The following is a 27702-nucleotide window of genomic DNA, read 5'->3' on the forward strand; positions in this document are numbered from 1 at the left end:
TGTCCCCTTATTGGGCGCATCCTGGACCGGGGCACCAGCCGCTTTCCTGTGGATCCTGGCTTGTCTGAAAGGAGCTTCCAGAGTGCTGAGCAGCCTGCCCTGGGCCTGCTGCCTATGCCATGCCTTCAGAAAGCCCTCACGACGGAGACTGAAGGTACCCCTTCTAGGAGGCAGGGGTGGGGGTGATGGTGCGAGGCCATGGGAGGGCTTCTAGGAGGAACTGTGCATAGCACAACCGGGAGAGGGGAGAATGCCCAGCAAAGAAGCTCTTAACAGATTTCATCTTTCATTGGTGTTATTTTTCCCAACTTGTTCACTGTCCCTGCCAGTAGATTTCCTCTTGGGACTTGAGAAGTCTGAGTAGGAAACTCTACTCCCTAGAGAAGTGCTCACGGCCAGACCCCACCTTGCTTTGTACTGTTGAGCCTCCTGGTAACTACTGGGACCCCACAGGATGGGAAGGAATGGGACAGGTCCCTTTCCAAACCGAGTCTAGGTCTGGCTCAGTGGGAGGGAAGCACAGAATATACCAGAAAAGAAAGAGCAGTCCTGGGCCTCAGGAGTTCCCGGGGGGACGGAGGGGTCTGTGGTGGCAAGGGGAGGGCTCCCCCCCGGCGCCTGGATCCAGGGCTTACCAGGCTGACCCACTGCCTTCCTGAGTGGCTCTGCTGACCAGACCTGCCAGGCCCACACCGGTGCTGTCTGGCCTCTGGTCTGGGGACTGCCCCACACTAGAAGGTAGGGGCAGGGTGCCTGGGTGTGAGCCTGTGCCCTCAGACTGACAGACCAGAGCTAGAAGGGGCTGGGCTGGTGATCAGGGCAGCGCCCCCGGGCTCTGCTTTGTCTGCTTCAAATCCCTGCTCTCCTGGGGATTCCTGGGCCTTTTGCTGGAGACACACCCACTTCCCCAGCGGGGTAGTGCTGTGGGATCTGGCAGGCCTCTACTCCCATGTGGCCCATGACATGGGCCCCCTTGCTCTCTGGCCCGTCCGCGGGGTGGCTAGATTGCTGTGGTGGCTTTCTCTTGAAAGAAGAGCTGCTGGAGGCCACCTCTCGCCAGAAGCCTGCCCGCACCCTAGCTCTGCAGGCCAGCAGGAAGGTGAGGCCATGGGCCCTGTAGTGTGCCCACCTCTTATCTCCCTCAGAAGCCCGGCACAGGCTCCCACAGGCTCCGGGCTTCCTTCTGAGCCCAAAGGCAGTTGTTTCTCTCTCCCTCTCTCTCCCCTTCTCTCCTCTCTCCCCCTCTCCTCTCCCTTCCTCTCTCTCCCTCTCTCCTCTCTCTCTCTTCCCTCTTTTTCCTCTCTCCTTCTTTCCCTCTCTTCTCTCCTCCCTCTCTCCCCCTCCCTCCCTCTCTTCCCTCTCTCCTCTCTCCCCCTCTCTCAGCTCTTTCCTTCCTCTCTCTTCCCTCTCCTCTCTTCTCCCCTCTCCTCTTTCTTCCCCCTCTCTCCTCCTCTCTCTCTCCTCCTCTCTCTTTCCCCTGGCCTCTCTCTTCCCCCTCTCTCCCTCTCTTCTCTCCTCTCTCTCCCCCATCTCCCTCTCTCCTCTCTCTCTACCCCTCTCCTCCTTCCCTCTCTTTCCTCTCTCTCTCCCTCTCCTCCCTCTCTTCTCCCTTCCCTCTCTTCCCTCTGTCCTCTCCTTCCTCCTTCCTCTCTCTCCTCCCGCTCTCCTCCCTCTCCTCCCTCTCCCTCTCCTCTCTCCTCCCTCTCTCCCTTCTGTCTCTCTCTCTCTCTCCTCTGTGTGTGTGTGTGTGTGTGTGTGTGTGTGTGTGTGTGTGTGTGTGTGTGTTGCCCTCATAGGCATCTGCTCCAGTAGCCTCACAGGTCAACCACAACTAAAAAGTCTCTGGTGCTTGCTCATAGACAAGTGAACTTTTTGTTTTTTTGGGCCACACCTGCCGGTGCTCAGGACTTTGTCCTACACCTGCACTTAGAGATCACTTTTGGCTGGGTTTTGGGGACTGTATGGGAGGCCGGGAATTGAATCTGGGCTAGCCACGTGCAAGGCCAATGTCCTCCTGCTGCCGTATCTCTCTGGCCTTGTTTGTGCCTAAGGAAGCTGCCCTTCTGGGGTCCACACAGCAATGCACACTCCAGACCACTCTCCAAGGGTCCGACCCACATCAGCAGTAGCTGTGCGTGATCTGCCCAGGGCTGCCCGGAGCTGTGACCCACAGAAGGCACGGGTGGGGAGAGGTTTTCCTTCCCCCTGGAGCCTGGGCAAGATCCTGGAGTATGTATGCTTCCTGTGTCAAGAGGGTTCACACGAGCAGCTGGCGAGGGCATCCCCCAGCTCTGCCACCACACACACCACATGTCATAGTTCCCTTTAGCCCTAGAGATGGGTCTGTTCACTGCCACATGCCAACCTGCATTCAGTGCAGCCATGTGCTGCCACCTTGCTGGAGTCAGAGGCCAGGCTCAGGCCTCCCTGGAGAAGGAAGGGTCTTTCCGGGCTGAACCATGCAGTGTCTGTAACCGTTCCTGGTAGGCTGGGGCTACCCCAGCGTCGGCTCTCTTCCGTCAGGTTCCGCTCTCAGTGGGTCTCAGGGTGCTGAGAGCAGAAGCGCCTCGTGCAGGGCCTTGCAAAGCCTCTGTGCTGGCCTCAGCTGATGTCTTAGGGACGCTCACTCATGTGGGCTGGTGCCTGTGGTGTGGAGCGAGCTGTTGGGGCCAGCACAGCTTCCCTAGGAGCCCCTGGCCAGCTCAGCGCCCTCTACAATGACTGGACCTATATGCCGCAGTGGGAGCCAGGGCAGCACCTTTGCCCTTCGTGCAGTGAGCCACAGCCTTCAAGTATGTGAGTCGTGAGTCCCCAGGTCTTTGAAGGCCCTGCCTCATGTCTGGGCTGCAGGTACAATTGCCACAGAAATGTCTCTGTGGCAGTTGTGCCTTTCCTGCTAAAGATTCAATATTCAAGGACTGTGAGTCTGAGGAGTTCCTTGCACACACCTGACATCACATCCAATGTTCGTGAGCCTGTGGAGAGCAGCCTGTTCTTGGCTCCTGGGAGCTCCTTCCACAGGGCTCCTTCCTGCCCATGAGTATAGGCTTGGCTGCCACATACCCGGGCCCCAGGGCAAGGGGGTGGCAGGTACTTGGAGCAGCCAGCTCAGTGTTGTGGAACTCAGTCGCTGGGTTCCTGAGGCAACACAAGGCCTTCAGCACCATGGTACTGCTTGTGTGTGTCCCAAGGGCTTCCTGGGCAGTGCTATGGGGGTTGCCTAGCCCTGGGGGGAGGGTGGGGTGGCCGCCATCAGCGACCAAGCATGCAGATGAGCACTCTGCCCTTTCGTCCTGGTTCCACCTAACCTGCCTGGCTCCCAGTGTAGTAGAGCAGCGTGTGAAGGCCGTTGGGTATTTTTGTTTTGGGGTCCCACCAGTTGGATCTCTCCTAGTGATGCTAGGGAATCATATGGGTTGCCAGGGATCAAACCCGGGCTGGCCTGTGTGAGGTAAGCACCCTTCTGGGCTCTTGAGGGGCCAAGTAGCCTTGAAGCTGAGCCTGGAGGAAGGGGCTGGAGGCTCAGCTCCATGTCCAGCCTGTGCCCAGATTTCTAAGGTTCTGCATGAAAACTCATGTGTGTTCTTGTTCTAATTCCTTCTGAGGTGCTCTTGCGTGGTTCTCGTTTCCTGAGCAGGAAGTGAGCAGAGTGCACTGTGCATGTTCTCTGATCTCCAGCACCCTGGGACCCCTTCCCTAATCCCTGCCCGGCCTGAGTATTGCCAGGAGGACCCTTGGGCCCCTTGAACTCTGCCTGGGAGTGGCCCCAGGTGTCACATTCTCTTGTTGGTTGTAACACACACAGATAGAATTCACTGGACCAAGATGATGCAGTCCTGAGGATGGAACACAGGTGGGTCCCAGGGGACGGGACATGTGCAGTGCTAGTGACACCGCTCAGGCCCTCCCACGTGCAGCAGCTGCTCTGCCTTGGGGCACACCTTGGCTCTGACAGTGACCCCCCCCCTCCCAACTCTGGTGGACAGACATACTCTGAATTTTCTTGCCTGGTGCACCTGCATGCAGTGTAAGCCCACTTGTTAGAGCCAACCCCAAGACTAGCTTTATTTGTTCTGTTTTAAATAAAATCTAGATTGCATAGAATGTTCTGAATGTCAGATCTGAGTACATATAGTTCTGTTTTTTCCTTTACATTCTGCACCGTATTTTTTTTTCTTGGTTTGTTTTTTGTTTTGTTTTGTTTTGTTTTGATTGGGGGTGCACACCCAGCAGTGCTCAGGGCTTAGGGCTTACTCATGAGACCCTATGCAATGCCAGGGTTGAAACTTGCTGTGTGTGAGGCAAGTGCCTTGGCCCTGTGCTAACTCCACACACACTCTTACACTCAATCTTTGCGTCTTGTCTTCCTGCACTGGACCCTGCAGCTTGCCTCACTCACTGCCTGGGGGTGCGGGGGTGTCCTTAGCTTCCAGAGGAGTGGAAGCTGGTATCAGCCCCTTTTCAGGGTCTGAGCCGTGCGCAGGCTGCATCCAGCCTGTGTTTTCCTCTCTTCTCCCTCTCCTTACAGTTGGCCACGGTACACGCAAGAACTTGGTCTCCCACTCTCAGCCACGCTCACATGACATTTCATCACTGCTTCCAGGGCCTGTAACGCAGATGCTTCCCCAAGATGAAGTGGCCTGTTTTCCGTGGCTCGGTTTTCTTGGGGCTCATCAGGGTGGAGCCTCTCCCAGGCTCAGACCTGCTACCCGCCTCCCGCCCTCTTCTCTTGGAACTTTCTACCTGTCAGTGCCCGCCTGGGCTGTGAAGCCAGGTGCTGAGTCAGTCTCAGGAGCCCTGAAGGTGGGGTCCATCCCTGCAGTAATTCTGCAGAGGGCGGCCAGCACGCCTCAGGCCCTGGTGTGGGATGAGGTGCGGTGGGCTCTGAGACCATTCCACCTGCCTTGTGCTGTCGGCTGCTTCTGTGACGCTGCAGTGTCCCCAGGAGCAGAGCCTGAGCATCTTGACCAGTGACCAGGGAGGCAGGAAGGGAAAGAGAGTGTGGGGACAGGAGCCTGGACCTGTACACTTCTTTGCTTCTCCCGTGGACACGTCACAGAGCACTTGGTCTCCCAAGGGGCCTCGACAGTGTGGGGTTTTGGGGGTGGTCGGCTTTATTTGGGGGGCGTCAACCCCCAAATGCTCAGGGACTCCTGGCTCTGCACTCAGGAATTACTCCTCACCATGCTCAAGGGACTCTATGGGATGCGGGGGAATGAACCCGGGTCAGCTGTGTGCAAAACATATGCCCTCTCCGCTGTACTATTGCTCCAAGCGGGGGTTTTATTTTTTGTTTGGTTTTGGTTTGGGGGCCACACCCAGCGGTGCTTGGGGGCTTCTCCTGGCTCTTCACTCAGAGATCATTCCTTGCTTGGGGGACCATATGGAATACTGGGGATCAAACTTGGGTCGGCCACTTGCAAAGCAAGTGCCCTACCCACTGTACTGTCATTCCGATTCCAATGTGTGGGATTTTGAGTTAAAAATAATTCCCGAAGCACAGGCTGGAGGGATAGAACAGCAGGTAGGCACTTGCCTTGCTTGTGGCCTACCTGGGTTCAATCTCCAGCACCCCATATTACCCCCCAGGCACCACCAGGAGTGACTGAATGCAGAACCAACAGTAAGCCCTGAGCACTGCTGTGTGTGTGGTTCCCCAAAGCAAACTCAGCACGTCAAGTAGATCGAATCCTGTGTGTTTGGGACACCATGTCTCACCCTTTACCAGGTCTGTGGGTGTGTGGAACCCCTGGGCACAATTGGGGCGCATCCTGTCACCTGCTACCTAGGATGGGCTCTTACCTAAGCAGTGGGCCGCAGCCTGGACAACACCATGGGTGGCTGTGGACTCCAGCCCTCCCCGCCACCACCACCACACACACACACACCTGCTCACTCGCCAGGGTAGCCTGTGTGCAGCCATGCTCACCTCCCTGCAGGCCAGCAGAGACAGCGGAGCCTAGGGGAAGCTTGGTGTCCTTGAGTGAGTTCCTTTCCTCTTTCCTGAATGCTGATGTTGGCTTGTTTCTGTCCTTGGAGATCGCCTCAGGGCACTTGAGGCCTGGGGTTACGCTCAGGCCCTCACACTGGTCCTGGTGCCAGCAGGGAGCAGCCCCAGGCTTTCTGCTCTGCACCTTTGTTTGCCTCCAGGGCCTTGTAGTTGTACTTTGAGCTGGCTCTGTTGTGACCTGCTTCCTGCCTCTGGGAAGCTGGTGTGTGCTCCAGGCTCCTCCTCTTCCTCCGCTCTGCCTCCCAGAGACCTTGGCCCAGCCCCCAGTGGCCTCCTGTGTGCTGTGTGCATGTGTGGGGCACAGACCAGGGCTGGACTCCACAAGGGGCTTGAGAAGGTTGACACCAGCTGGTGTCCCATCAGCACTTCCCGGCTACACCCCCAGGAATGTTCCTGGAAGTAGGACCTTTTTATTTAGTTTAATTTGGAGGCCATACCTGCCAGTGCTCAAGCCTTACTCTTGGAGCCTGTACAGGGCGCTGGGTCAGAGAGTGCAGGCTGGGACCACAGTCATGGGCAGACAGCCCTCACTGGAGACAGGGATCTGGGCACCCAGTCCCCTGGAGGGGACCCTCAAGACAGGAACGAATCCAGGGTGCGTGTCTTGGGTGTTGTCCCCACTCCACCTTAGAAACTGAGCTAGTTGGAGCACAGGGGGTGGAGGCACCCTGGAGAGCCCAGCACGGGGGTCACCGCAGTTGGGAGTGTAGGGGGTGGAGTGGTCCCAGGGGGACACGGCCGAGAGAGGCTGTGCTGTGTCTTGTGTGGCAGAGGGGATCAGTTTCAAGGCCCGGGGAGGGTCATTCCCCTAGTTCACGGTTTGATAAATGCATGTAACCACCAGCTCTGGGGTGCTTGACCAGCAGGCCTGGCTCCTGTGCGGGGATCAGCTGTGGGCTCCGGAACCCCACTAGAGAATGGAGTTCCTTCCCATGCAGCATTGTACAGCCCAGCCATAGAGCTGTTCTGGACCTCTCCCCTCAGGATGTGGGGGTGGGGCTGGGATGGCTGTGCCCAGCACAGCTGCTCAGCTGACGGTGCCTTTCAGTGAAGGGCCACCCTTCACCCCATGTCATGGTCAGGTCGCACACATAGACACACCTGCAGACAGTGGCTGGCACGTGCCCTAGGTTTGAGCCGAGCTCACGGGCACCTCACCTCAGGTGCCTGCATCCAGGACCAGGTCAAGCTGTGCTGGGAGATGTGTCCCCTGCCGGGCATCATGGGCTTGTTCCTCTCTCCAAGTTGGAGCGTAGGCCTGTGGCTTGCAGAGCTGGCTGGACTGGCTATCCCTTCCAGTCCTCTCCCTCTCCTCTTTCATCTGTGGTTTTGAGGGCTTGGGCCACACCCGGTGGTGCTCAAGTCTACTCCTGACTCAGATCACTCCTTTAGTGGTGCTGGGGAGCAGCCCTGGTGCCCTGGACACCAAGGCCCTGTCTCCTGTACATGCTTCTATCCAAGGGCATTGTTGCTTTCAACCACATTTAATCCATCGTAAGTGTAAAAGTGTAAGTGGGGATCAGTGTCAGCTGATCGGAGGAGGATTTTTCCCTGGTTCGTGGTTTGAGAAATGCACGTGACCGCCAGCCCTGGGGTGCTTGAGCAGCGGGCCTGGCTCTTGTGCGGGGTCAGCTGTGGGCTCCCAAACCACAAGGCCAGGGCTTGGTTCCAAACAAGGTGTCTGAAGTTGCACATCTGCCTGTCTCCTGGTGGCTGGGTGCACGCCTCCCCACTCAGAGCCCAAGTTTGCCTGATCACCTTCTCATCAGCAAGTGCTCAGCTCCATGTCCACTTACACCGGAGCTTGTCCTGCTGTGGGCAGGCAGCATCCCTACTCCTTCCGGGGTCCAAGGGACCAGCCCAGGGAGAGGCAGTCTAACCCCTTGTCCTCCCTCTCTCGGCTTGGCGTTGGGGGTGGTGAGAGCGCCCCCTGGTGGCCCCATGAGCCTTGCCAGCAGCTGTGTCTCCCTTTCTGTTTCTGGCTATAGTTCTGTTGGCTGGTCTGTGTCTTGTGTTCCCTGGGTGCACAGTTTAGTGCTGCACAGAGCCTTGTACAGGTGGGACCGGCAGCAAGCTCCTCTGCATCCTGGCTTGGTGATTGCTCACAGGGAATGGAGGCAGTGGGTACTCTGGGCCAGGACATGCTCTTGGGTGGACACATGACTGCACTGGCGTGGCTTCCCTCCTGGCAGGCTGTGGAAGGCCTGCACCAGCACCAGAGCCAGGCTCTGCTCACTCTCAGTGCGGCACCCATACTCCGTGCTGGCCTCTTTCCGCCTCGTTTTTTGGGGTTTCCACAGCACATGGGGTGGAGGGTGGTGGAGTTACCCAGACACACGCCCCAGAAACAGACTCCCTACATGTGGTGGGAAATCTGCATGGGCCAGTGTGATTGCTGTTCAGAGCCATTTGAACAGGGCCAGCCAGCCCCTTTTTGGGCCATGGTCACCTGCTGGGGGCAGCATATGCTGGGTTTTGTCAACCACTTCCTCTCCTCCCCCCTGCACTTTCCACCCCCCTGCCCCACTTTTTGGAGTGGACATTTGGCCACACCCTGTGGTGCTTAGGGCTGCTCTGGGCAGACCTAGGGCTATGCAGTGGCAGGGTACTAGGCATTGACTTCCAAGATCCAGGCTGGATGGGCGCCAACCCACATGCTGCCTCTGCCTTTTCAACATACTGGCTGTGAGAGGCAGCATGACCCTCCCGAAGTATTTCTCCAAAAGGTGACACACATACAACATCCCCAGGGACCCCTTCCCCATCCCCAGTCTGGAGCCCCTCCCTGACCTTCTCTGGATGCTTTCAGAGATGTGTGAGCTCCAGGGTCCTTTTCCCAGCTCTCATGGATGAAACTTGAACAGGCATTGAGCATGTACGTGTGTGGCACATATGGTGTGCATGTGTGGTATGTGTGAATGTGGCGGGGGGTATATGTGGTGCATGCACCTCTGTGGTGTGGGGGGTGCCCATGTGGAGTGTGCCTGCTCAGTGCCCACTCTGGGGCACTTACAAACTGCAGGGCGCTCAGTCCGGGCCATGTCTGGGTCCAGAGGGGCTCCTGGCAGATTCTGAGTCAGAGCCGTGTGTCCACTAGTTGTGGACACAGGCAAGGGGGTGTGGGGAGCCTGGTGGAGGGGAGAGGCTGCCCCTGCTCCTGCCCCTGCCCCCTCCTGTGGTTCCACTCACACACCACATTGCACCCTGAGGCCACTCCCTGACACCGAACTTGCCAGCCCAGCTCCGCGAGCATTACAGGCTCTCCCCCCTAGGAAGTTCTTATTCTACAGAGACGGGTCCCAGCCGGCATCCCTTCTGGCAGGCCCCATGGACTCTGCAGGGTGCCTGGGATCAAACCCAGACCAGCTGTTCACAGGGAAACTGCCTTAGCCCTGTGCTACCTGTCTAGCCCCTGGCAGTATGATCAAAGCGTGCAGTTTCCACGTGGAGCTAATTTCCTTGGACCATCACCTCCTGGTGCTCAGGTGTCAGCATTGCTGAGACCCGGACTCCTCTACCTTGGCCTCCCTGGCCAGGCCTCAGCCCCAAGGGTGGGCTGTGTCCCTGAAGGAATCTTGTTTGGGAAGTTGTTGAACCAGGGCTACTTCTGTCCTGATTCTCGGAAGCAAATGTTATCATTTCTGAGTGTCTGCTTGAATCTCCCCTCTTCTCTCAGAGGTGCCTGCAGTGTCCCAGCTGTGGTGCTTAGTAAGCCCAGCTCTGGTACTCACATGCCCAGCTGTGGTTCTTGTACATTTGTTGGTGGTGTCACACATGCTTGGCTGTGGTGTCGTGCACGTTTGGCTGTGCTGCTAGTTGTACACTCGGCCGCCCTAGCATGTGGGCTGGTTCTGGTAACTGACTTGTGGCCTCACGCTGTCTGCTAGCTATTCTCCCTCTCTCAGCTGGCGCCTAGGTGGGGTCTGGCACTGCACTGGTGGTCCTCAAACCACCCTGTGTACCCTTCGATGCATCCTTGGGAGGGTGCTCTCTGCTGCACCTCCTTCTCGCAGTCACTTGCTGGGAGGGCCTGGACTCTTGGTTCTGTCACGTGTGAGTGAGAGCAGCCCACAGACCCTGGTCCCTACTACCGGCTTATCCCCTGAAGGTGTCTGGCTGGAAGCCTGAGGGTATGCCCTCTCGAGACGTCAGTGTGGGGCCACTACTGCCACCCAGCTCCTGCCCGCCTAGAGAGTCCACCAGCGCATCCGGTATGACCAGGAAAGGCCGTGCCATGGGCGCAGGGCCCATGCATCTATGTGCCTGCACAGGGCAGGTCTGTGGTATGGCCCAGGCACCTCACATGTAGTCTCAGTTCTGTGCAAATCTCAGAGTAGCTGCTGGGTTGGGTGCAGACCTTGGGCACCTCTGTGCCGTGTCCTTTCAGACACGCGCCAATGAATGGCTTGCCCTGGGGGGGTTGCTGCTGTTCTGGAGAGTGTTCTAGGCTTGGAAACGACTAAAGACGAAGGTGACGTGACCACAGCAGGCCCAGGAAGGAGATCTGTTCAGGGATCTGGCATCCACCTCATATGCGTGTCCTCAGGGCTGGGGCAAGCCAGGGGCAGTGGCCTGAGGTCTGTAGTCCGCACGCCCTTGATGGGCTGTTGAGGGCTCTTGGTGCTGCCCTGCCCCAGCCACTCTATCCTCTACAGGTTAGGCCCGGCCTCTGTCCTGGGAGCCATGTGCTTCCCTCCCAGAGCCACCAGGGGTCATGGTCACGGCTGGTGGCAGCACAAGTGTGGGGGGAGTGATCCTCCCAGTCCTAGACAGGGGCCAAGCGAGTGGGTCTAGTCAGCATGTCCCAAGGCTCTGCAGAATGAGAGGCCTCACATGGTGGGGTATCCTGGAGCTTCACAGTCTCACAGGCTGGTGCAGTGGTACAGGATCGCCATGGGTACAGGGTTGGTCCACCGCTCCTGAGCTTAGTGGCATGGGTGGACACATGCTGGCAGGGGCCCTCTATCTCTGTGTGGTTCCCAGTATCGTCTGAGAATCAGGAGATAGTGCTGGCTCGCTGCAAGCCCACCACGCTGGGGTGTGCTACCAGCTCCCTGCTGGCCATGGAGCTGGGTTGGCAGAGCCAACAGTGCTGACCCTCTGCTCTGCCCCGCAGACGGGTGAGGATGACGCGGTGGCCGAGTGAATGAAGAGTGAGTGAGGAGCAGAACAATGCCCAAGGGAGGGTGTTCTAGAACGTCACAGCAAGAAGAGTGTCCCCTCAGCAACGACATGGTGGAGAAGCAGACGGGGAGAAAGGTAGGTCTGTGCCCCATGTGTGAAGGGGGTTTCTGTTATCGGGGTCCACCTTCTGTATGTGTGAAGCTCACTGGACCCATTGAATGTGGAGCTCATTCAGTGTGTGTGTGTGTGTGTGTGTGTGTGTGTGTGAGAGTTTGTCCACCCTCTGTATGTGTGAAGCTCACTGGACCCACTGTGTGGAGTTCCTTCAGTCTGTGTGTGTATCCGTGTCCCAGTCAGACCATGGTCGGGGGGCGTGGGAAGGGGCGGGATCAGTCAGACCCCGTGTGTGTGTCTGTGTGTGCGTGCATGCAGCTCAGACCCAGTGTGTGTGTGTGTGTGTAAGTAGTGCTCACTCAGACCCAGTGTATTTGGTACTATAGTTCAGTCCTCAAGCACTGCCAGGTGTGACCCAGACTCCCTTCCCAATGAATTCACCTCTTGACTGGTCACCTGCCTTGCCTCTAACTCGAGGCCCCTTCCCGCCTGTGTACCAGACATGCGGGGGGAGGGTGCAGCACTGCCTGCCTGCAGGGGCTCCAGCCTGGTCCTTTGAGAGCATGTGGCCAGCTGTCCAGGTTTCATGCTTCAAGGTTTAGAATGAGAACGCCTGAGAGCAGACCTGTGGCTAGGGTGTGGCGCAGGTTGGGGCTGCAGGAAATGTCCCAACGCTTATGTGTTCCTGGGAGGCCCCATAGTGTCTTGGGCCTGTGCTGACGCAAAAGTGACAAAGGCTGGTGGGCCACAAGTGCTTTCCTCCTGTGAGGGGCACGCGTGGCCATGCACAGCTGCCACTGTCTCACCTGGCGAGGAAACATGAAGGTGGCCTTTTCTGTTCCAGGATAAAGATAAAGTTTCTCTGACCAAGACCCCAAAGCTGGATCGCAGTGATGGTGGAAAGGAAGTGAGAGAGCGCACAACCAAGCGGAAGCTGCCCTTCAGCGTGGGCGCCAATGGGGAGCAGAAGGACTCGGACACAGGTACCCACACAGGGACCATTCAGGGCTACCCTGCAGCATTGCCCCCTGATCCCCTAATGTCAGAGATCCAAAGACGGGTCCATTTCAAAGTGGAAATGCTCCCCCACCCCCACACATCCGATCTGTCCAGCCTCAAGCCCCCTGCTTCGTCAGATACATCTGTGCCTCCTGTCAGAGGGGAGACATGTTCTGTCAGGAGCAGCAGCTAGGGGATCTCGGAAGGGACCCGCTGCTCTGGTGTTTCTCTCACTCCTCCGGCTCCCTGTGGGGACACCGACATGGGCTTCCTCAGAGTGAGGGCCAGAGGCCTCCCTCCAGAGTACGAGTTCACAGGAGGAAAGACACAGACCCTGAGCTGGTGTTGGCAGGAACAGACAGCCGGCAGAGGTTCCACAGAGAGACAGCACCCACGGAGCTGGGCTGGACTGCACTGCCCGCTCCTGTGTGTCGGGAGAGCTCACGCGTGTACGCCAAGTGTGCGGCAGTTTGTCATGGCCCTCTGGCCCCAGTTCACAGCTCATGCTGTGCTAGGCCTTTGACCCGGTCTGTCCCCACAAGAACCCTTAGGCTTGGAGACACACATGTACCTCCTGCCCTGGATAGGGTCCTGTCCACCCCAGAGTGTCCCCTGCCAAACTTGGACCCTGGCGATCAGTGATAAGCTCAGAGGGAGCACTGAGGGGCCTCGGGCGTAGGAACAGGGCAGCAGAGACCATTCCCTGCTGAGCTACTCAACTTAGCAGGTCTTGTCCATTGACGTCACTCAGGTGTCCAGACCATGCATGTGGCTCTGTGGACACATGTCAGACAGCTGGAGGGTGCCTGGGTGCCACCTTGGGTGCAGATGGCAGGGTGTACTGACAGAGTGCCAGGACAAGAGGGTGCCCGGCTCTTGGGGTGAGCAGAAGGGCAAGGAGGCCAGTGAGCTGGACTCTGGTCTGTGAGCAGGAGGAGGGCGGCAGCAGAACTCCAGGAGCCTTTCCTGGCTCTCAGGCAGCACCAGCCTACGGAGGGGGGCGGGGCATTGCAGGCTGGGACCCCAGGGACGTGAACAAAAGGACGCAGGCCTGCTGGGTTGAGGTCTGGACCACCCCCCCCACCCCCGCTACCATTTGCTTTCCACACAGAGAGAAGCCTCCAGAGGGGCACGGCAGCCACACCCGCGGCCTGACCAAACTGCCAGGGTGCATCAACCTCTGGCTGTGTTTCTGATTGGGTCTTACGCAGGGTGGGCGGGGTCCGGCTTCTGATTGGGTAGCACTTGGGGTGGGTGGAATCTGAGTTCTGATTGGGTCGTAGACAATGTTTCGGCTTCTGATTGGGTAGCAGACAGGGTGGGCAGGATTTGCAGAGCTGCTGCCCCGGAGACAGTGTTGGGTCCGCTACTCTGGGCAGTGTCACTCTGGTCATTGGGTGTGAAGTGCCCGGTTGCGGGGGCGGAGGAAAGGGCGGACGCTGTGCCTGGTGCTTGTGCAGGCCCTCCTGGTTGCACACTCTCAAGCCTCTGCAGGGAGCATTCGCCATGGGGTGGGCTGGGCTTGGCTCTGGGTAGGCCTGTGCCCCATGACTCTGCCCGCTTCTAGGGTGTGTGGCTTGGATTAGAGGCTCACCCCATCTGTTGGGAGAGCATGGATGGGAGGCCCTGGTTTCTTGCCGTGCTGTTCTTCCTCCGTTGTATAAAGGAAAGCTCTGTGGTTGGCACCTCTGTGGGAGGTACAAGCCCAAGGGAGATGAAGTGGGCTGGGGCATGTCCTGAGAGGTGCTGACAGTGCAGGCAGTGTGAAGTGGTCCCTTGAAATACAGGGTCAACACTCTTCGCTCTTCCCAGACTTGGTTCTGGAGCATCCAAGATATGGTCAAAGGAAATGCCTGTTCCCAGAAAAAAAATGAGAGCAGGGACATAGGGACAGCTGTGCATGTGTCAAGGACCCTACTCAAGGGCTTCTGGTGTGCTGAGTAAAAGCAGGCTCCTGCTACTCTACCTGTGCTAGGCACTGTGACCTTAAGACCCCCAGATTGTTGGGGTGTCCCATAAGCTCTGTCCAGGGGTTCCCAGGGCACTGATGGAAGAGGCAGAAGAGGTCAGCTTGGTTCCCTGTCTGGGGTCAGGGAAGGCCAGGGGGGCCTGTAACCCCTCACAGTTTATTTACTTTCCTATTTGTCTTTTTGTTTGTTTTTGGTTTGGTTTGGGGAGTGACCCCATGCTGTGCTCTGGGATCACTCCTGGCAGTGCTGGGATAGAGCCCAGCCTGCGCCCTGCATTTTGAGTCCCCTGCCTGACTCTGCCTCCTGAGTTTCTTCTGCTTGAGGCCAGCTGTTGCTGGACAGGGCTGAGCGGGAGTGACCAGCAAGCCACTGGCCATGTCTCGTTCGTGCTCTGTGTTAATGCCTCTAGATGCCTCCAGCCCAGTCCCTGCCATGGCACCTCAAGGCCAGGTCGCTCTCCGAAGCGCCACGGCCTGCAATGAAAGCCCCTAGAAGCCAGAAGACGGGTATGGTCCTGCCATGGAGGCACGCATCAAACACGCCCTACTGGATACCTGTCCTGTGCCAGCCAAGGTCCTGAGGGCACAGAACAGTCTGGGGCCCCCTGGAATGCTACATGGTTGTGGGCCCAGCTCAGCACAAGGGCACTGGACAGTTTCAGCTCTCTGGAAGAGGGGTGCTGGGGCTCCCACAGACGCTGGGAGCTAGAAGGACTTTTCCTGGGACCTGGAGCACAAACCCACCCTCCCTTTCTCCCTGCCATGCAGAGAAGCAGGGCCCTGAGAGGAAGCGGGTCAAGAAGGAGCCCGTCACCCGCAAGGCTGGACTGCTCTTCGGCATGGGGCTGTCTGGGATCCGTGCCGGCTACCCACTCTCTGAGCGCCAGCAGGTGGCACTGCTCATGCAGATGACGGCCGAGGAGTCGGCCAACAGCCCAGGTGAGGTGGGGCGGGGCAGCCACTCGGGCCCTCCTATGGGTGGGGCTCCTCCTCTAGAGGTCCAGTCCCCAGGGTGACGCCCGTCTCCTCCTGACCGCAGTCGACACGACACCAAAGCACCCCTCCCAGGCGACAGTGTGTCAGAAGGGGACCCCCAACTCCGCCTCAAAAACCAAAGACAAAGTGAACAAGAGAAATGAGCGAGGAGAGACACGGCTGCACCGAGCCGCCATCCGGGGCGATGCACGGCGCATCAAGGAGCTCATCAGCGAGGGCGCCGACGTCAATGTCAAGGACTTTGCTGGTGAGCCTCTGAGCCAGACCCTTCCCTCACACCTGTTGGGCCCAGGAGTGGTGCCGCCACCTTCTGAGGGACACAGGAACCAGGCCTGAGCTTGCCAAGTGGAGTGGAGATGTGAGGTGGACAAGCTTTCTAGGTCCTTCCATGGTTCTGTGGCTCCTATTCCTGCCCGAGCTTAATTTCGCTCCTTCTTAGGAAACGCTCTGTTCCCGAGTAGAAATTGTCCAGAACACTTAGACTTGGACCTGCTGTTTGGTCTGTGATGCATGTCCCGTGGCATATGTGGGTGCATTGAGCCCCAGGTGGTGTCACCTGTCCCCACTGCACTGCACTCTGCCAGCTTCCACCTCTTTGCAGCGTGGGAGGCTCCCAGGCCGTGGGCAGAGGTGCCACACCAGTACACACTGCTGTGCCCTTGGTGGCAGCACGGGGCCACAGGGCAACCCTCTTGGACTGGGGCACCCCCTAGGGAGTAGGTGACAGAGCCCAAGTGTCTGCTTCCAGGCTGGACAGCACTGCACGAGGCGTGTAACCGGGGCTACTATGATGTGGCGAAGCAGCTGCTGGCCGCAGGCGCCGAGGTGAACACCAAAGGGCTGGATGACGACACACCGCTGCATGATGCCGCCAACAACGGCCACTACAAGGTGGGCCTGGGAGCACAGGACCCTGTCCTGACACTCAAGCAAGAGGCCAGGCTGCGTCTTTAGAAAGGTTTCCTGGCCTGCTGGGTCAGCCCCAGCAGCTGGACATCCCTGGGCAGGTAGATCCGGAGCTCTGTGTTCCCCAGAGCCTCTGTTCATTCTCCACAGATGCTAATAAGCGCAGTGAGAGCTCAGGTCCTGAGAAAAAACGGCCAGGGTCCGGGCTGTGGCTTCATGGGGGAAAGTGCATCTTTCAAGGGCATCAAGGGACATGGGGACCAGGGTCCTCCTCTCTGCACAGGCCAGAACTGAACGACAACACAGGTGACTGCAGGAACAGTGACCCTCGCTGGCGAGGGGGGTGAGTCTCAATTGGTCTAGCAGAGGCTCTGCAGGTGATCCACTCTCAGACAGGACAGGGCTACCACACAGTCACCCTGCCAGTGTAAGATGGGGCAGGGCCACATGCTCCTTCTGTCTGACAGTGCCTGTTCTCGGACACGCTGTCCCCACCACAGTGGCTCCCTGAGCCGCTCCATGTGGGCAGTGAGAGCCAGCAGACATAGCTGTCACGCTGCTCTGCCCCCAGGATGCTATCTCTGCTCAGCACATGTGGGTTGTTTGTAGAATGTTCTGATGTACCTATTGCCATTGTGCAGGTGGTCAAGCTGTTGCTGCGCTATGGTGGGAACCCTCAGCAGAGCAACCGGAAGGGCGAGACACCCCTAAAGGTGGCCAGCTCCCCGACTATGGTCAACCTCCTTCTGGGCAAAGGTACCTACACATCCAGCGAGGAGAGCTCCACAGGTGAGTGGTGGCCTGCCAGGCCCACTCCAGACCCCATGACTCCATCCCTCACCTACCTCTGACACGTGTCCCTGTCCCCACAGAGAGTTCCGAGGAGGATGATGCCCCGTCCTTCGCACCATCCAGCTCAGTGGATGGCAACAACACGGACTCTGAGTTTGAGAAAGGCCTCAAGCACAAGGGCAAGAATCCAGAGCCCCAGAAAGCCACAGCCCCTGTCAAGGATGAGTACGAGTTTGACGAGGATGATGAGCAGGACCGCGTCCCTCCAGTGGACGACAAGCACTTACTGAAAAAGGACTACAGGAAAGAAACGAAATCCAATAGTTTTATTTCCATACCCAAAATGGAAGTGAAAAGTTACACCAAGAACAGCACGATCGCACCAAAGAAAGCCGCGCATCGCATCTTGTCAGACACGTCCGACGAGGAGGAGGTCAGCGTCACTGTGGGGGCAGGAGAAAAGCTCAGGCTCTCAGCACACACAATGCTGCCTAGTAACAAAGCCAGGGAACCTTCTAATGCCAAGCCACAGAAGGAGAAGAATAAAGTGAAGAAGAAGCGAAAGAAAGAAACAAAAAGCAAAGAAGTTCGGTTTGGGAAGAGAAACGACAAATTCTGTTCCTCCGAATCCGAGAGCGAGTCCTCGGATTCTGGTGACGACGACGATGATGGGGACTCGGTGGGCAGCTCGGGCTGCCTCAAGGGCTCCCCCCTGGTGCTGAAGGACCCTGCCCTGTTCAGTTCCCTCTCTGCTTCCTCCACCTCCTCCCATGGTAGCTCCGCCACCCAGAAGCATAACCCCAGCCACTCGGAACCACACGCCAAGCACTGGCGGACGGACAACTGGAAAGCTGTTTCTTCTCCTGCTTGGTCAGAGGTCAGCTCCCTCTCGGACTCCACACGCACCCGACTGACCAGTGAATCTGACTCCTCCTCTGACGGTTCCAGTGTGGAGTCGCTGAAGCCCGTGAGGAAGAAGCAGGAGCACAGAAAGAGACCCAGCCTACAGGGCACCCTGGCCGAGAAACGTGGTGCCTCACACACCAGCAACGATGGTGCCATCCCCAAGCTGGACAAGGAAGGGAAGATCGTAAAGAAACACAAGATGAAACACAAACGCAAAAGTAAGGAGAAAGGGCTGAGCTCAGCCAGTCAAGAGCTCAGACTGCGAAGCCTCACCTATGAGCACGAGGACACCCGGCCGAGGCCAGAGAAGGGCCTGCTCCTGGACCCCGACATCCCCACCGAGAGCAAGCTCAGGGCATCGAAGCACGAGCGGGACCACTTTAAGAAAGAAGAGAAGCTGAGCAGAATGAAGCCAGAAGAGAAGGAGTGGTTCTTCAAGGACGAGCTGCTCAAAGCCTCCAAGGATGAAAAGTCCCTTAAGAGAATCCGAGACCTGAGCCGGTCCTTCCGCGAAGACAAAGAGCGGCCCAGCAAAGGTGAGAAGGAGAAGGCAGTGAAGGAGAAGTCTCCCAAGGAGGAAAAGCTCCGCTTGTACAAAGAGGAAAGGAAGAAAAAGTCCAAAGACAGACCCTCCAAGTTAGAGAAGAAGAATGACTTTAAAGAGGACAGACTTTTAAAAGAGAAGGAGAAGGCATTCAAAGAAGACAAAGAGAAACTCAAGAAAGAAAAAATCTGCCGGGAAGACACTGCCTTCGACGAGTACTGTAACAAAGCTCCATTCCTGGAGAGTGAAGACACCAAATTCAGCCTCTCTGATGACCAGCAGGAGCGCTGGTTTTCCGACCTGTCTGACTCATCCTTTGACTTCAAGGGGGAAGACAGCTGGGACTCACCTGTGACGGATTACCGGGACATTAAGAGTGAGTCTGTGGCCAGACTGATCCTGGAGACTGTGAAGGAAGGCAGCAAAGAGAAGCGGCGTGAGGCACGGGCCCGCGACCGGCGTGAGCCTACAGAGCGCCGGGCTGACCGAGACGGTCTGCTCCGGAGAAAGGAACGGGACTATCTAGACAGGAGCTGTGAGAAGAGGAGGGAGCCTGCCGAGAAGCACAAGAGCAGTGTCCCCAGCTACCTCTCTGAGAAGGACCGGAAGAGGAGGGAGTGCGCCGAGGGCGGGCGCGAGACCTGCAGGGACAGGAAGGAGCTGCCCGAAGGTGCCAGGGAGCGCAAGGACGGCAGGTCCAAGGCTGACGATGACCTAAAGGAGCTGGGCCCTGATGGCACTTTCAAGGACAGGCCCGACTGCGATTTTGGCAAGAGCCTGGAGCCCTGGGAGAGGCACCATCCTGGCAGAGAGAAGGAGAAGAAGGAGAAGACAAAATTGGAAAAGTACAAAGACAAGTCTAGTGACAAAGAAAAAAGCGAGAAATTCATACTTGAAAAATGTCAGAAGGACAAAGAATATGACAAATGTTTTAAAGAGAAAAAAGACACTAAGGAGAAGCATAAAGACCTCCACAGCAAAGACAAAGAGAGAAAAGCTTCTCTGGACCAGGTGAAAGAGAAAAAGGAGAAGGTGTTTCCAGGAACCCTCTCTGATGACTTCTCCGAGAAAAAGGATGAGAAGAAAGGCAAAGAGAAAAGCTGGTACATCCCCGACATCTTCACCGACGAGAGCGAGGACGATAGAGACGAGTACCTGGGGGCTGGCGAGGGGCCCGAGAGGGAGGACACACGGGAGCCGGCCCCTGCAGACCGGCACCGGAAGGGCTCCGCTGACCGGCAGCACGCAGATCGACAGAAGGAAAAAGAGCTTCGAGAGAAGAAGAAGGACAAGGGTGTCGCGGAGGCTGGCAAGGACAGGAAGGAGAAGGGCTTCGAGAAACACAAAGAGAGGAAGGACAGAGAGTGCGTGGACAAGTACAAGGAGCGCAAGGAGCGCACTTCCACAGACTGCGCGCAGGAGAAGAGAAGCAGACAGAAGCCCCCCGAGAAGGCAGAGAGGAAGGCCAGCGCTGAGGACAAGGCCAAGAGCCGGCACCGCGAGCGGCCCGACAGGGACCACTGCCGAGGGGAGCGCAGGGCGCCCCGGGGTGGCGAGCCAGAGCGCAGCCTGCTGGAGAAGCTGGAGGAGGCGGCACTGCACGAGTACCGGGAGGACCCCAATGACAAGGCCAGCGAGCTCTCTTCCGACAGCTTCCTGGACCGCACACAGGACCCAGCACTCAGCGCCCTTCTGGACGTGGCCTTTCCAGAGCCACCAGAAGAGAAGGCCAAGGAGAAGGAGCGGCTGCGACACTCTTCGTCGTCCTCCAAGAAAAGCCATGACCGAGAGAGGGCAAAGAAGGAGAAGGCCGAGAAGCGGGACAGGGGCGAGGACTGCAAGGAGCTCGGCAGCCGCAAAGACTCAGGTCAGTATGAGAAGGACTTCCTGGAGGCAGAGGCATTTGGCCTAGCCTACAGTACCAAGGCTGACCTCGATGATGAGTTGGAGAAAACCATTGAACTGTTCTCCGCCGAGAAGAAAGAGAAAAGTGATGCGGAGAGAGAGGCTTCCAAAAAAATTGAGAAGGAGCTGAAGCCTTTCGGGTCCAGTGCCATCGGCCTCCTGAAGGAGAAGAAGCGGAGGGAGCGACACCGGGAGAAGTGGAGGGACGAGAAGGACAGGCACAGGGACAGGCATGGTGACATGCTCCCGAGGCACCACAAGGACGAGCCCAAGCCTGCAGCCAGGGACAAAGATGGCCCTGCCAGTGCCTTCAGGGCCAAGGACGAGAGCAAGCTGAAGGAGAGGCCCCGAGAGAACCCTGACAAGGACAAAGGGGACACAGCCAAGATGAGCAACGGTGGCGAGCGACTGCCGCCGTGCCGGGAGCAGGGCCGGAAGGACGCACGGCCCCGGGAGAAGCTGCTGGGTGACGGGGACCTGATGATGACCAGCTTCGAGCGGATGTTGTCCCAGAAGGACCTGGAGATCGAGGAACGGCACAAGCGGCACAAGGAGCGGATGAAGCAGATGGAGAAGATGCGGCATAGGTCTGGGGACCCCAAGCTCAAGGAGCGCACGAAATCCACTGAGGATGCACGCAGGAAGAGCGTGGACGTCCCTGCCAAGAAGCCACCCCCAGGGCCAGACCCCGCAGCACAGAAAGAAAGGAAACCCAAGGAGCCAGGGCTCCCGGCTGCCGAGCATAGGCCCCACCCTGGCCCTCCCGCCACCGCCCCTGATGCTCGGGACTGGCTGGCAGGGCCACATGGGAAGGAGGCCCTGCCTGCCTCCCCCAGGCCTGACCAGAGCCGGCCCACGGGGGTCCCTACCCCAGCCTCGGTGCTGTCCGGCCCCAGCTACGAGGAGGCCATGCACACACCACGGACCCCATCCTGCAGCACGGACGACTACCCTGACCTCCTGTTCGACTGCACAGACCCCCCGCCCGCCTCCAGCACGTCCGCCAGCACCGGCTCCCCGTCCTTCCTCGACAGGTTCTCTGTGGCAGCCAGCGGCATCACAGAGACCCCTAGCCAGACCCTCTCGAGGCCCGTGTGCACGAACCTGTACCGCTCGGCCTCCGTGGATATCCGGAGGACCCCGGAGGAGGAGTTCAGTGTTGGGGACAAGCTGTTTCGGCAGCAGAGCGTGCCCCTCGTGTCCAGCTATGACTCGGCAGGGCAGCCCGTGGAGGAAAAGGCCCCTGCTCCCCCGGGCCCCACAGACAAATTCTCCTGCCTGTCTCCAGGCTACTACTCCCCTGACTACGGCATCCCCTCCCCTAAAGCGGACGCTCTGCACTGCCCGCCTGCAGCCGTGGCCACACTCGCCCCCTCTCCAGAGGGTGCCTACGCCACCTTGCAGGCAAAGTCCCCCCCTCCTCACAGAGACACACTCTCGGCCCCTTCCATGGAGGGGACCCTTCCCCCAGATCTGGGGATCCCCCCAGATGCCACGGAGGACCAGCAGGCCACCGCAGCAATCATCCCCCCGGAGCCCAGCTACCTGGAGCCCTTAGATGAGGGCCCCTTCACCGCTGTCATCACGGAAGAGCCTGTGGAATGGGCGCACCCGGCTGCCTCTGAGCAGGCCCTGGCCTCCAGCCTGCTGGGGGACCCTGCAGAGAGCCCCAACCCCTGGCCTGTGGGGCCTGAGCTCCTGCTCAAATCACCCCAGAGGTTCCCAGAGTCCCCAAAACCTTTCTGTCCCACCGATTCCCTCCACCCTGCCACCTCGGGGCCCTTCGGGGCCCCAGAGACCTCATTCCCTACTTCCCCCATCTCCTACCCTCTGGCAGTCCCCGAGCCAGGGCTCCAGGGCAGCAAGGATGAGGCAGTGTCTGCAGTGCCTGCGGCCCTGCCCCCCGCAGAGGAGCCCACGCCCTTTCCCCCACCCTCCAGCTTGGACTCCTTCTTCAGTAACTGTAAGGCGCTGCCCGAGACACCCTCTGAGGGCCCCCCAGAACCCTCCTGTGTGACCACTGTGGCACAGGTTGGGACTCTGGGGGCTCTGGAGAAGAACTTTCTGGAAAATGGGCACAGGCTGGCTGCCCTTGGCCAGGTAGAGCCTGTTTCCTGGTCTGACGCTTTCGCCAATTCTGAAGATGACTTGGACCTGGGACCCTTCTCCCTGCCCGAACTCCCTCTTCAGACTAAAGACGTCTCTGACGTCGAGACGGACCCTGTGGAAGGGAGTCCCCTCATCCCCCCAGAAGGCGCGCCTGCGGGGGCACCTGTGTCAGGGAGTGGTACTGAGGCTGCCTCTGAGGGTCCGCTCCCCCTGCCGCCTGAGCAGGTAGCTGCCCGGCTGAGCCCTGAGCCCGAGGCTTCCCAAGGGCCGGCAGCGGACACAGAGCAGGAAGGCCTGGGGGAGGTGGGGTCTGGGTGCGAAAGGGGGGCCCCTGAGGAGGCCGAAGCCTCTGTGGCTGAGCCATGTCCCACAGGACAAGCTGAGGAGGACGCTTCTGAGGGCCACGAGCCGTTGGTTGTGTCCCACTGCGCCCTTGAGGCCTCTGAGGACACGACAGATGGGACTCAACCTCTTGGCGGGGCGGGATTGGAGGGACCCCCAGGTGGCACCCTACCCGAGGCTACAGAACCTGAACCCAAACCCGCAGCTGAAGCCCCAAAGGCCCCCCGCGTGGACGATGTCCCCCAGCGCATGACTCGCACCCGGGCCCAGATGCTGGCCAACCAGAGCAAACAGAGCTCGCCCCCTTCTGAGAAGGAGGCCGCCCCCACCCCCCGCACCAAGGGCCGCTGCCTGGAGGAGGATGAGAGCCAGGCCCAGCACCCGCGCAAGCGCCGTCTGCAGCGCTCGGGACAGCCGCTGCCACCGCCACTGCCCACAGGCACGCGGCAGACGCGGGAGGTGATCCAGCAGACACTGGCCGCCATCGTGGACGCCATCAAGCTGGACGCCATTGAGCCCTATCACAGCGACAGGGCCAACCCGTACTTCGAGTACTTGCAGATCCGAAAGAAGATTGAGGAAAAGCGCAAGATCCTGTGCTACATCTCCCCGCAGGCACCGCAGTGCTATGCCGAGTACGTCACCTACACGGGCTCCTACCTCCTGGACGGCAAGCCGCTCAGCAAGCTGCACATCCCCGTGGTGAGTGCAGGGCCGGCCGCCCATGCTCATCTTCCTCTCATCCCCCCACACAGGCTGCTTTTCCCATGACCCAGGACCCTGTGTCTGCAGGCCTGGTGTCCACCCAGCCCTGAGGAAACCCGCATTCCGTTAAGCCTACAAACCTCCTGCACAGGGGTGCCCAGCACGTGGGCCCTGGAGATGAGGGTGGGGTGGAGAGGGGCTCACAGGGCCGGGACAGCCTCATCTCGGGGGGTGGGGGGGGCAGGCATGTGTCTCCCACGGTCTCTGAGCAGAACTCAGGCCTCCTGCCGCCCAGGAGGGGCCGGGGCCGGGGGTTGCACTCCCAATGACTTGGGGGCACTGTCTCTGGGTCATAAGTGTCCGGGGTTGTGAATATGAGGCCAACTCCCAGAGGATGTAGGGGACGTCACCATAGCTCCTTCCAGAGTGGCTGGTCCCGGGGCAGCTGTCAGACCTCATCTCTCCCTGTGGCTGCAGATCGCACCCCCACCCTCCCTGGCGGAGCCCCTGAAGGAGCTGTTCAAACAGCAGGAGGCCGTGAGGGGGAAGCTGAGGCTACAGCACAGCATCGAGCGGGTAAGGGCTAGTAGACAAGGCCAGCGGGTGGTGGGCAGTGGGCTGGGCCGGCTGTGCTTCTCGTCCTCACTGGCTCCTCCCCTCCAGGAGAAGCTCATCGTCTCGTGCGAGCAGGAGATTCTCCGCGTGCACTGCCGGGCAGCAAGGACCATCGCAAACCAGGCAGTGCCCTTCAGCGCCTGCACCATGCTGCTGGACTCAGAGGTGTACAATATGCCTCTGGAGAGTCAGGTGGGTGTCCAGCCCTCCCTGCCAGCAGGTGAAGGCTCAGCACAGCCCCTCCCGCCTCCAGCTATGGGCACCCATGCCTCTGTGGGTGAGGCTGTCCGCAGGGTCTCCATTCCATCACAGCCCGGGGTCAGCTGTGTCCCGACAGTCACTTCTGCACAGCCTTGCCCTCTTGCTGTCAGTGAACATGGGGTTGGGGAAGTGGGGGGCACATGTGGTCTGTGACCCAGCCCAGAGGCTTCAGGCACTGAGCCTGACACTTGCAGGGGACGGCCCCTGTGCTGCACAGCCTTGGGCTCTCACCCTCCTTCCTCCTCCTCCACCACTGCATTCTGCCTGTCTGCCTGGGGCTCAGGTCCCCACCTAGAGCTGTCCTGGCTGCCCTGGCCAAGGGTATGTACGCAGTGGACAGAATCCTCAGTGCCCGAATGTTCCGCGTCCCATCTGCACAGTCTCAGAATCTGACTTACATCCCCATCCATATGTGGAACTTTAAAGTGGAACATTCGTCAGCAAACTAAAAAGCAAAATTCTTGGGGACCAAATGAGCTCTTCACAGAGGGAGCCTTTGGAAACTTTTTCTGCCCAAGAGCAGCCCCTTAGCTGCATGTGGCATGGACTTTCGGCTCTGGCAGTTGTGATGGCCGCCGGCCACCCTGGGTGGGGGGGCACCCAGCATGTCAGCAGCAATGTGTGCTCCGTCCCTGCCCAGCACTGCTGGCCGCCATTCCCATGGCATGGAGACTTCAGCACAGGCCCCTCGTACCTCTCAGATGCCTTCACGAGACAAGACTCACTTTGCTCACACACTTAATCATGAACTCCAAGTGGACATGTGACCAGCCTTCCTGAGCATGCAGGCATGGGTGTGTGTGTCTCTCCTCTCCCCCAACACACTTCCTGGCGGTGCCCAGCGTGGGCCATGTGCCTCCCCCAGGCAGCCCAACAAGGCAGCGTGTCCACGGGCACATTGCGGGAGAGTGAGCCCTTAGGCCACCCACCTCACCGCCGCCCGCTGCTTCTTGGACAGGGCGATGAAAACAAGTCCGTGCGCGACCGCTTCAATGCCCGCCAGTTTATCTCGTGGCTGCAGGACGTGGACGACAAGTATGACCGCATGAAGGTGAGTGCACTGGCCTGGCCCAGCACCAGACACTAAGTCGAGCGGAGCCGCAGGGAGCCGTGGCCTCCTGCCCACCCCATGTTGCCTCCTTAGAGTGTCTTCCCTCCTGTCCAGGTGTGCGGGAGCAGCTCCTGTCAGCAGCTGGCGGTCAGACCTCTGTGGGACCCCGCCCTGAGACCTCCTCACAGGTCACAGCACCCCATCACCGCTGCTCCGCACGTGCTGAGAGGGCAGCCAGAGGGTCGGGCAGAGTAGCGGGGATGCAGCCAGGCCGGCTCGGTGCCCAGACCACTCCACCACCTGGGGCTGTAGCCTCGGCTCACAGACAGACTCAGAGGGAGAGGTCCTTATGGAATGTCGGGCTTAGCCGAGCAGTTAGACAGAGAAGGAATAACGGTGGGCAGTGCAGAGGGGGCTGTCCTGCAGGAATGTCTCAGAATTAGACGCAAGCCTCTGAGAAGGGGTGGGCGCCATCTCCTGTGTCTGGAAGGCTCCTGTGAGCAGCCAGGCTAGGGGGAGTAGGGTGCCCGAAGCCATCAGTTGTGTGACCTCTGTCAGTCAGAGGGAGCATGGCCATTGGGCGGGGTGCGGTGCCACGACTGAAGGCCAGTCAGGTAAGCCCAGGCCCCCGGGAGGGGTGTGGTGCCAAAACGCAGGGCACATGCCACAGTCATTACGTCTGGAATCTTCCCTCTCCATGTGTATCTGGGGCGCTAAGGGATTCGAGGGCTTCTTGCCCCCTGAGCGCAGTCCCAAGACTTGCACCTCTGCCATCAGCCATGCTCCCTGGCAGCTCTGTGTCCCCCGGTGTCCCTCCGGAGCCAGAGACAGATGTGGGGAGGGAGGGACTGTGGGCCAGACCCAGACGGTCAGCTAAGGAAGACCAGGGCCAGGAGACAGGTGCTGCCCCTGGCAGGGTGGACACGCCCTCACCTGGGTGCCATCTCCCCGCAGACCTGCCTCCTCATGCGGCAGCAGCACGAGGCGGCAGCCCTGAATGCCGTGCAGAGGATGGAGTGGCAGCTCAAGGTGCAGGAGCTGGACCCCGCCGGGCACAAGTCCCTGTGTGTGAACGAGGTGCCGTCCTTCTACGTGCCCATGGTCGATGTCAACGACGACTTCGTGCTGCTGCCAGCCTGACCCAGCGCCCCCTCACCACAGGACACAGGCCAGGGCCACATGCCCACTCGGCGCTGCTGCCGCATGCCCCAGGCTGCGTGGAGAGTGGAGAGCAGGCACTCGGCAGCCCGGGTCCTGCTCCCAGCCAGCGCGCCAGCGACTCAGGAGCTGCAGACGAGACCCTTCTCACGACTTCCTGTTCCATTCTGATCCACTAAAGGAAATGAAATCCGGGCACCTGCCCCCTCGCAGCCGCCTCCAGCAGGTTGGAGGGCCAGGAGTGCGCTGGGCCGCAGCCTCAGACCAGGGCTGGACGCTGAGCCATGCCCTTGGGAGCAGGGCGTGGCTGGGCCGCCTCCTAGCCCCGCCACAGGGACTGAGCCAGGCTCTCCGGTGGCGTTTTTAACGGAGTCAAATCCACGTGGTTTGTATATTTTCCTTTAATCTTGGGCATTTTGTTTCTCTTTCTGAGAACATAACTTGAAACACTACGGAGCCAATAATCATATAAAAAGTGTACCCGTAAACGCTGTACAGTTTTATACACATTCACAATGTACTTTTGCTGCCTTCTAGATAATTTATTTTGCAACACATTACTGCACAGTTGTAAATAACTTATGTACTGTAACATCACTTCAGTTATGTGTAAAGAAATAAATAAATTAATTACATGCTCTCTCTTTGTGCCCTCCTGGGCTGGGTCTAACTGGGACTCCTGCCTCTCCTACAAACCCATCCTCTGTGTCCTCAGCCATGGGGCGCTGCACCCCAGGCAGCACAGGGCCTAGACAGCAGGAAGGTGGTCAGCATTGCCCTCTTCTGGGGACACGTGTGAGATGCAGCCAGTGTGGGGCACCCACAGGGAGGAAGTGCTGGGAGCATAAGCTGAGCAGGTTCTATTGGGCAGCTGTTCAGGGTGCCAGGATGTCTGGACAAGGGGGCTGAGGCCAGTTTCCCTCCGCCAGGTTGGTCACACACACACGCACACACACACACACACACACACACACACACCCTCTGTGCCCCCACACCTCCCACCTCCCCTGACACACACACACACACACACACACACCCCCTCTGTGCCCCCACACCTCCCACCTCCCCTGACGATGTTGGCGTAAGATAGGCCTACCTGGCACCACACAAGAGCTGTCCTATTGACTCAGCTGGGTCCTCCTGGTGAGTACTGGTTTGGGGCACTGCTGCATCCACCTGAGCCCCAGAGCAAATCC

The 27702-nt window shown here is 59.1% G+C and overlaps 1 protein-coding gene across 2 annotated transcripts in view; it reads left to right on the forward strand.

The window, feature by feature from the left end:
• ANKRD11 (ankyrin repeat domain containing 11) overlaps positions 1 to 27146 on the forward strand; it is a 90515-nt gene extending 63369 nt beyond the window's left edge. The window contains exons 3-14 of one of the 2 annotated variants that reach the window (XM_055145025.1): positions 11127 to 11269; positions 12093 to 12231; positions 14985 to 15155; positions 15256 to 15459; positions 15961 to 16103; positions 16760 to 16907; positions 16991 to 23418; positions 23899 to 23997; positions 24085 to 24228; positions 25256 to 25348; positions 25463 to 25536; positions 26303 to 26490. In XM_055145025.1, the coding sequence (XP_055001000.1) occupies positions 11183 to 11269; positions 12093 to 12231; positions 14985 to 15155; positions 15256 to 15459; positions 15961 to 16103; positions 16760 to 16907; positions 16991 to 23418; positions 23899 to 23997; positions 24085 to 24228; positions 25256 to 25348; positions 25463 to 25536; positions 26303 to 26345 (7773 nt within the window). In that variant the 5' untranslated portion in view covers positions 11127 to 11182 and the 3' untranslated portion in view covers positions 26346 to 26490. Of the gene's footprint in view, positions 1 to 11126; positions 11270 to 12092; positions 12232 to 14984; positions 15156 to 15255; positions 15460 to 15960; positions 16104 to 16759; positions 16908 to 16990; positions 23419 to 23898; positions 23998 to 24084; positions 24229 to 25255; positions 25349 to 25462; positions 25537 to 26302 lie in introns of both variants that reach the window. The other variant, XM_055145024.1, reaches the window with a different exon arrangement.
• Positions 27147 to 27702: the final 556 nt, after the last annotated feature.

The sequence above is a fragment of the Sorex araneus genome, chromosome 8 (genome assembly GCF_027595985.1).
Source record: "Sorex araneus isolate mSorAra2 chromosome 8, mSorAra2.pri, whole genome shotgun sequence".
Classification (NCBI taxonomy): Eukaryota; Metazoa; Chordata; class Mammalia; order Eulipotyphla; family Soricidae; genus Sorex; species Sorex araneus.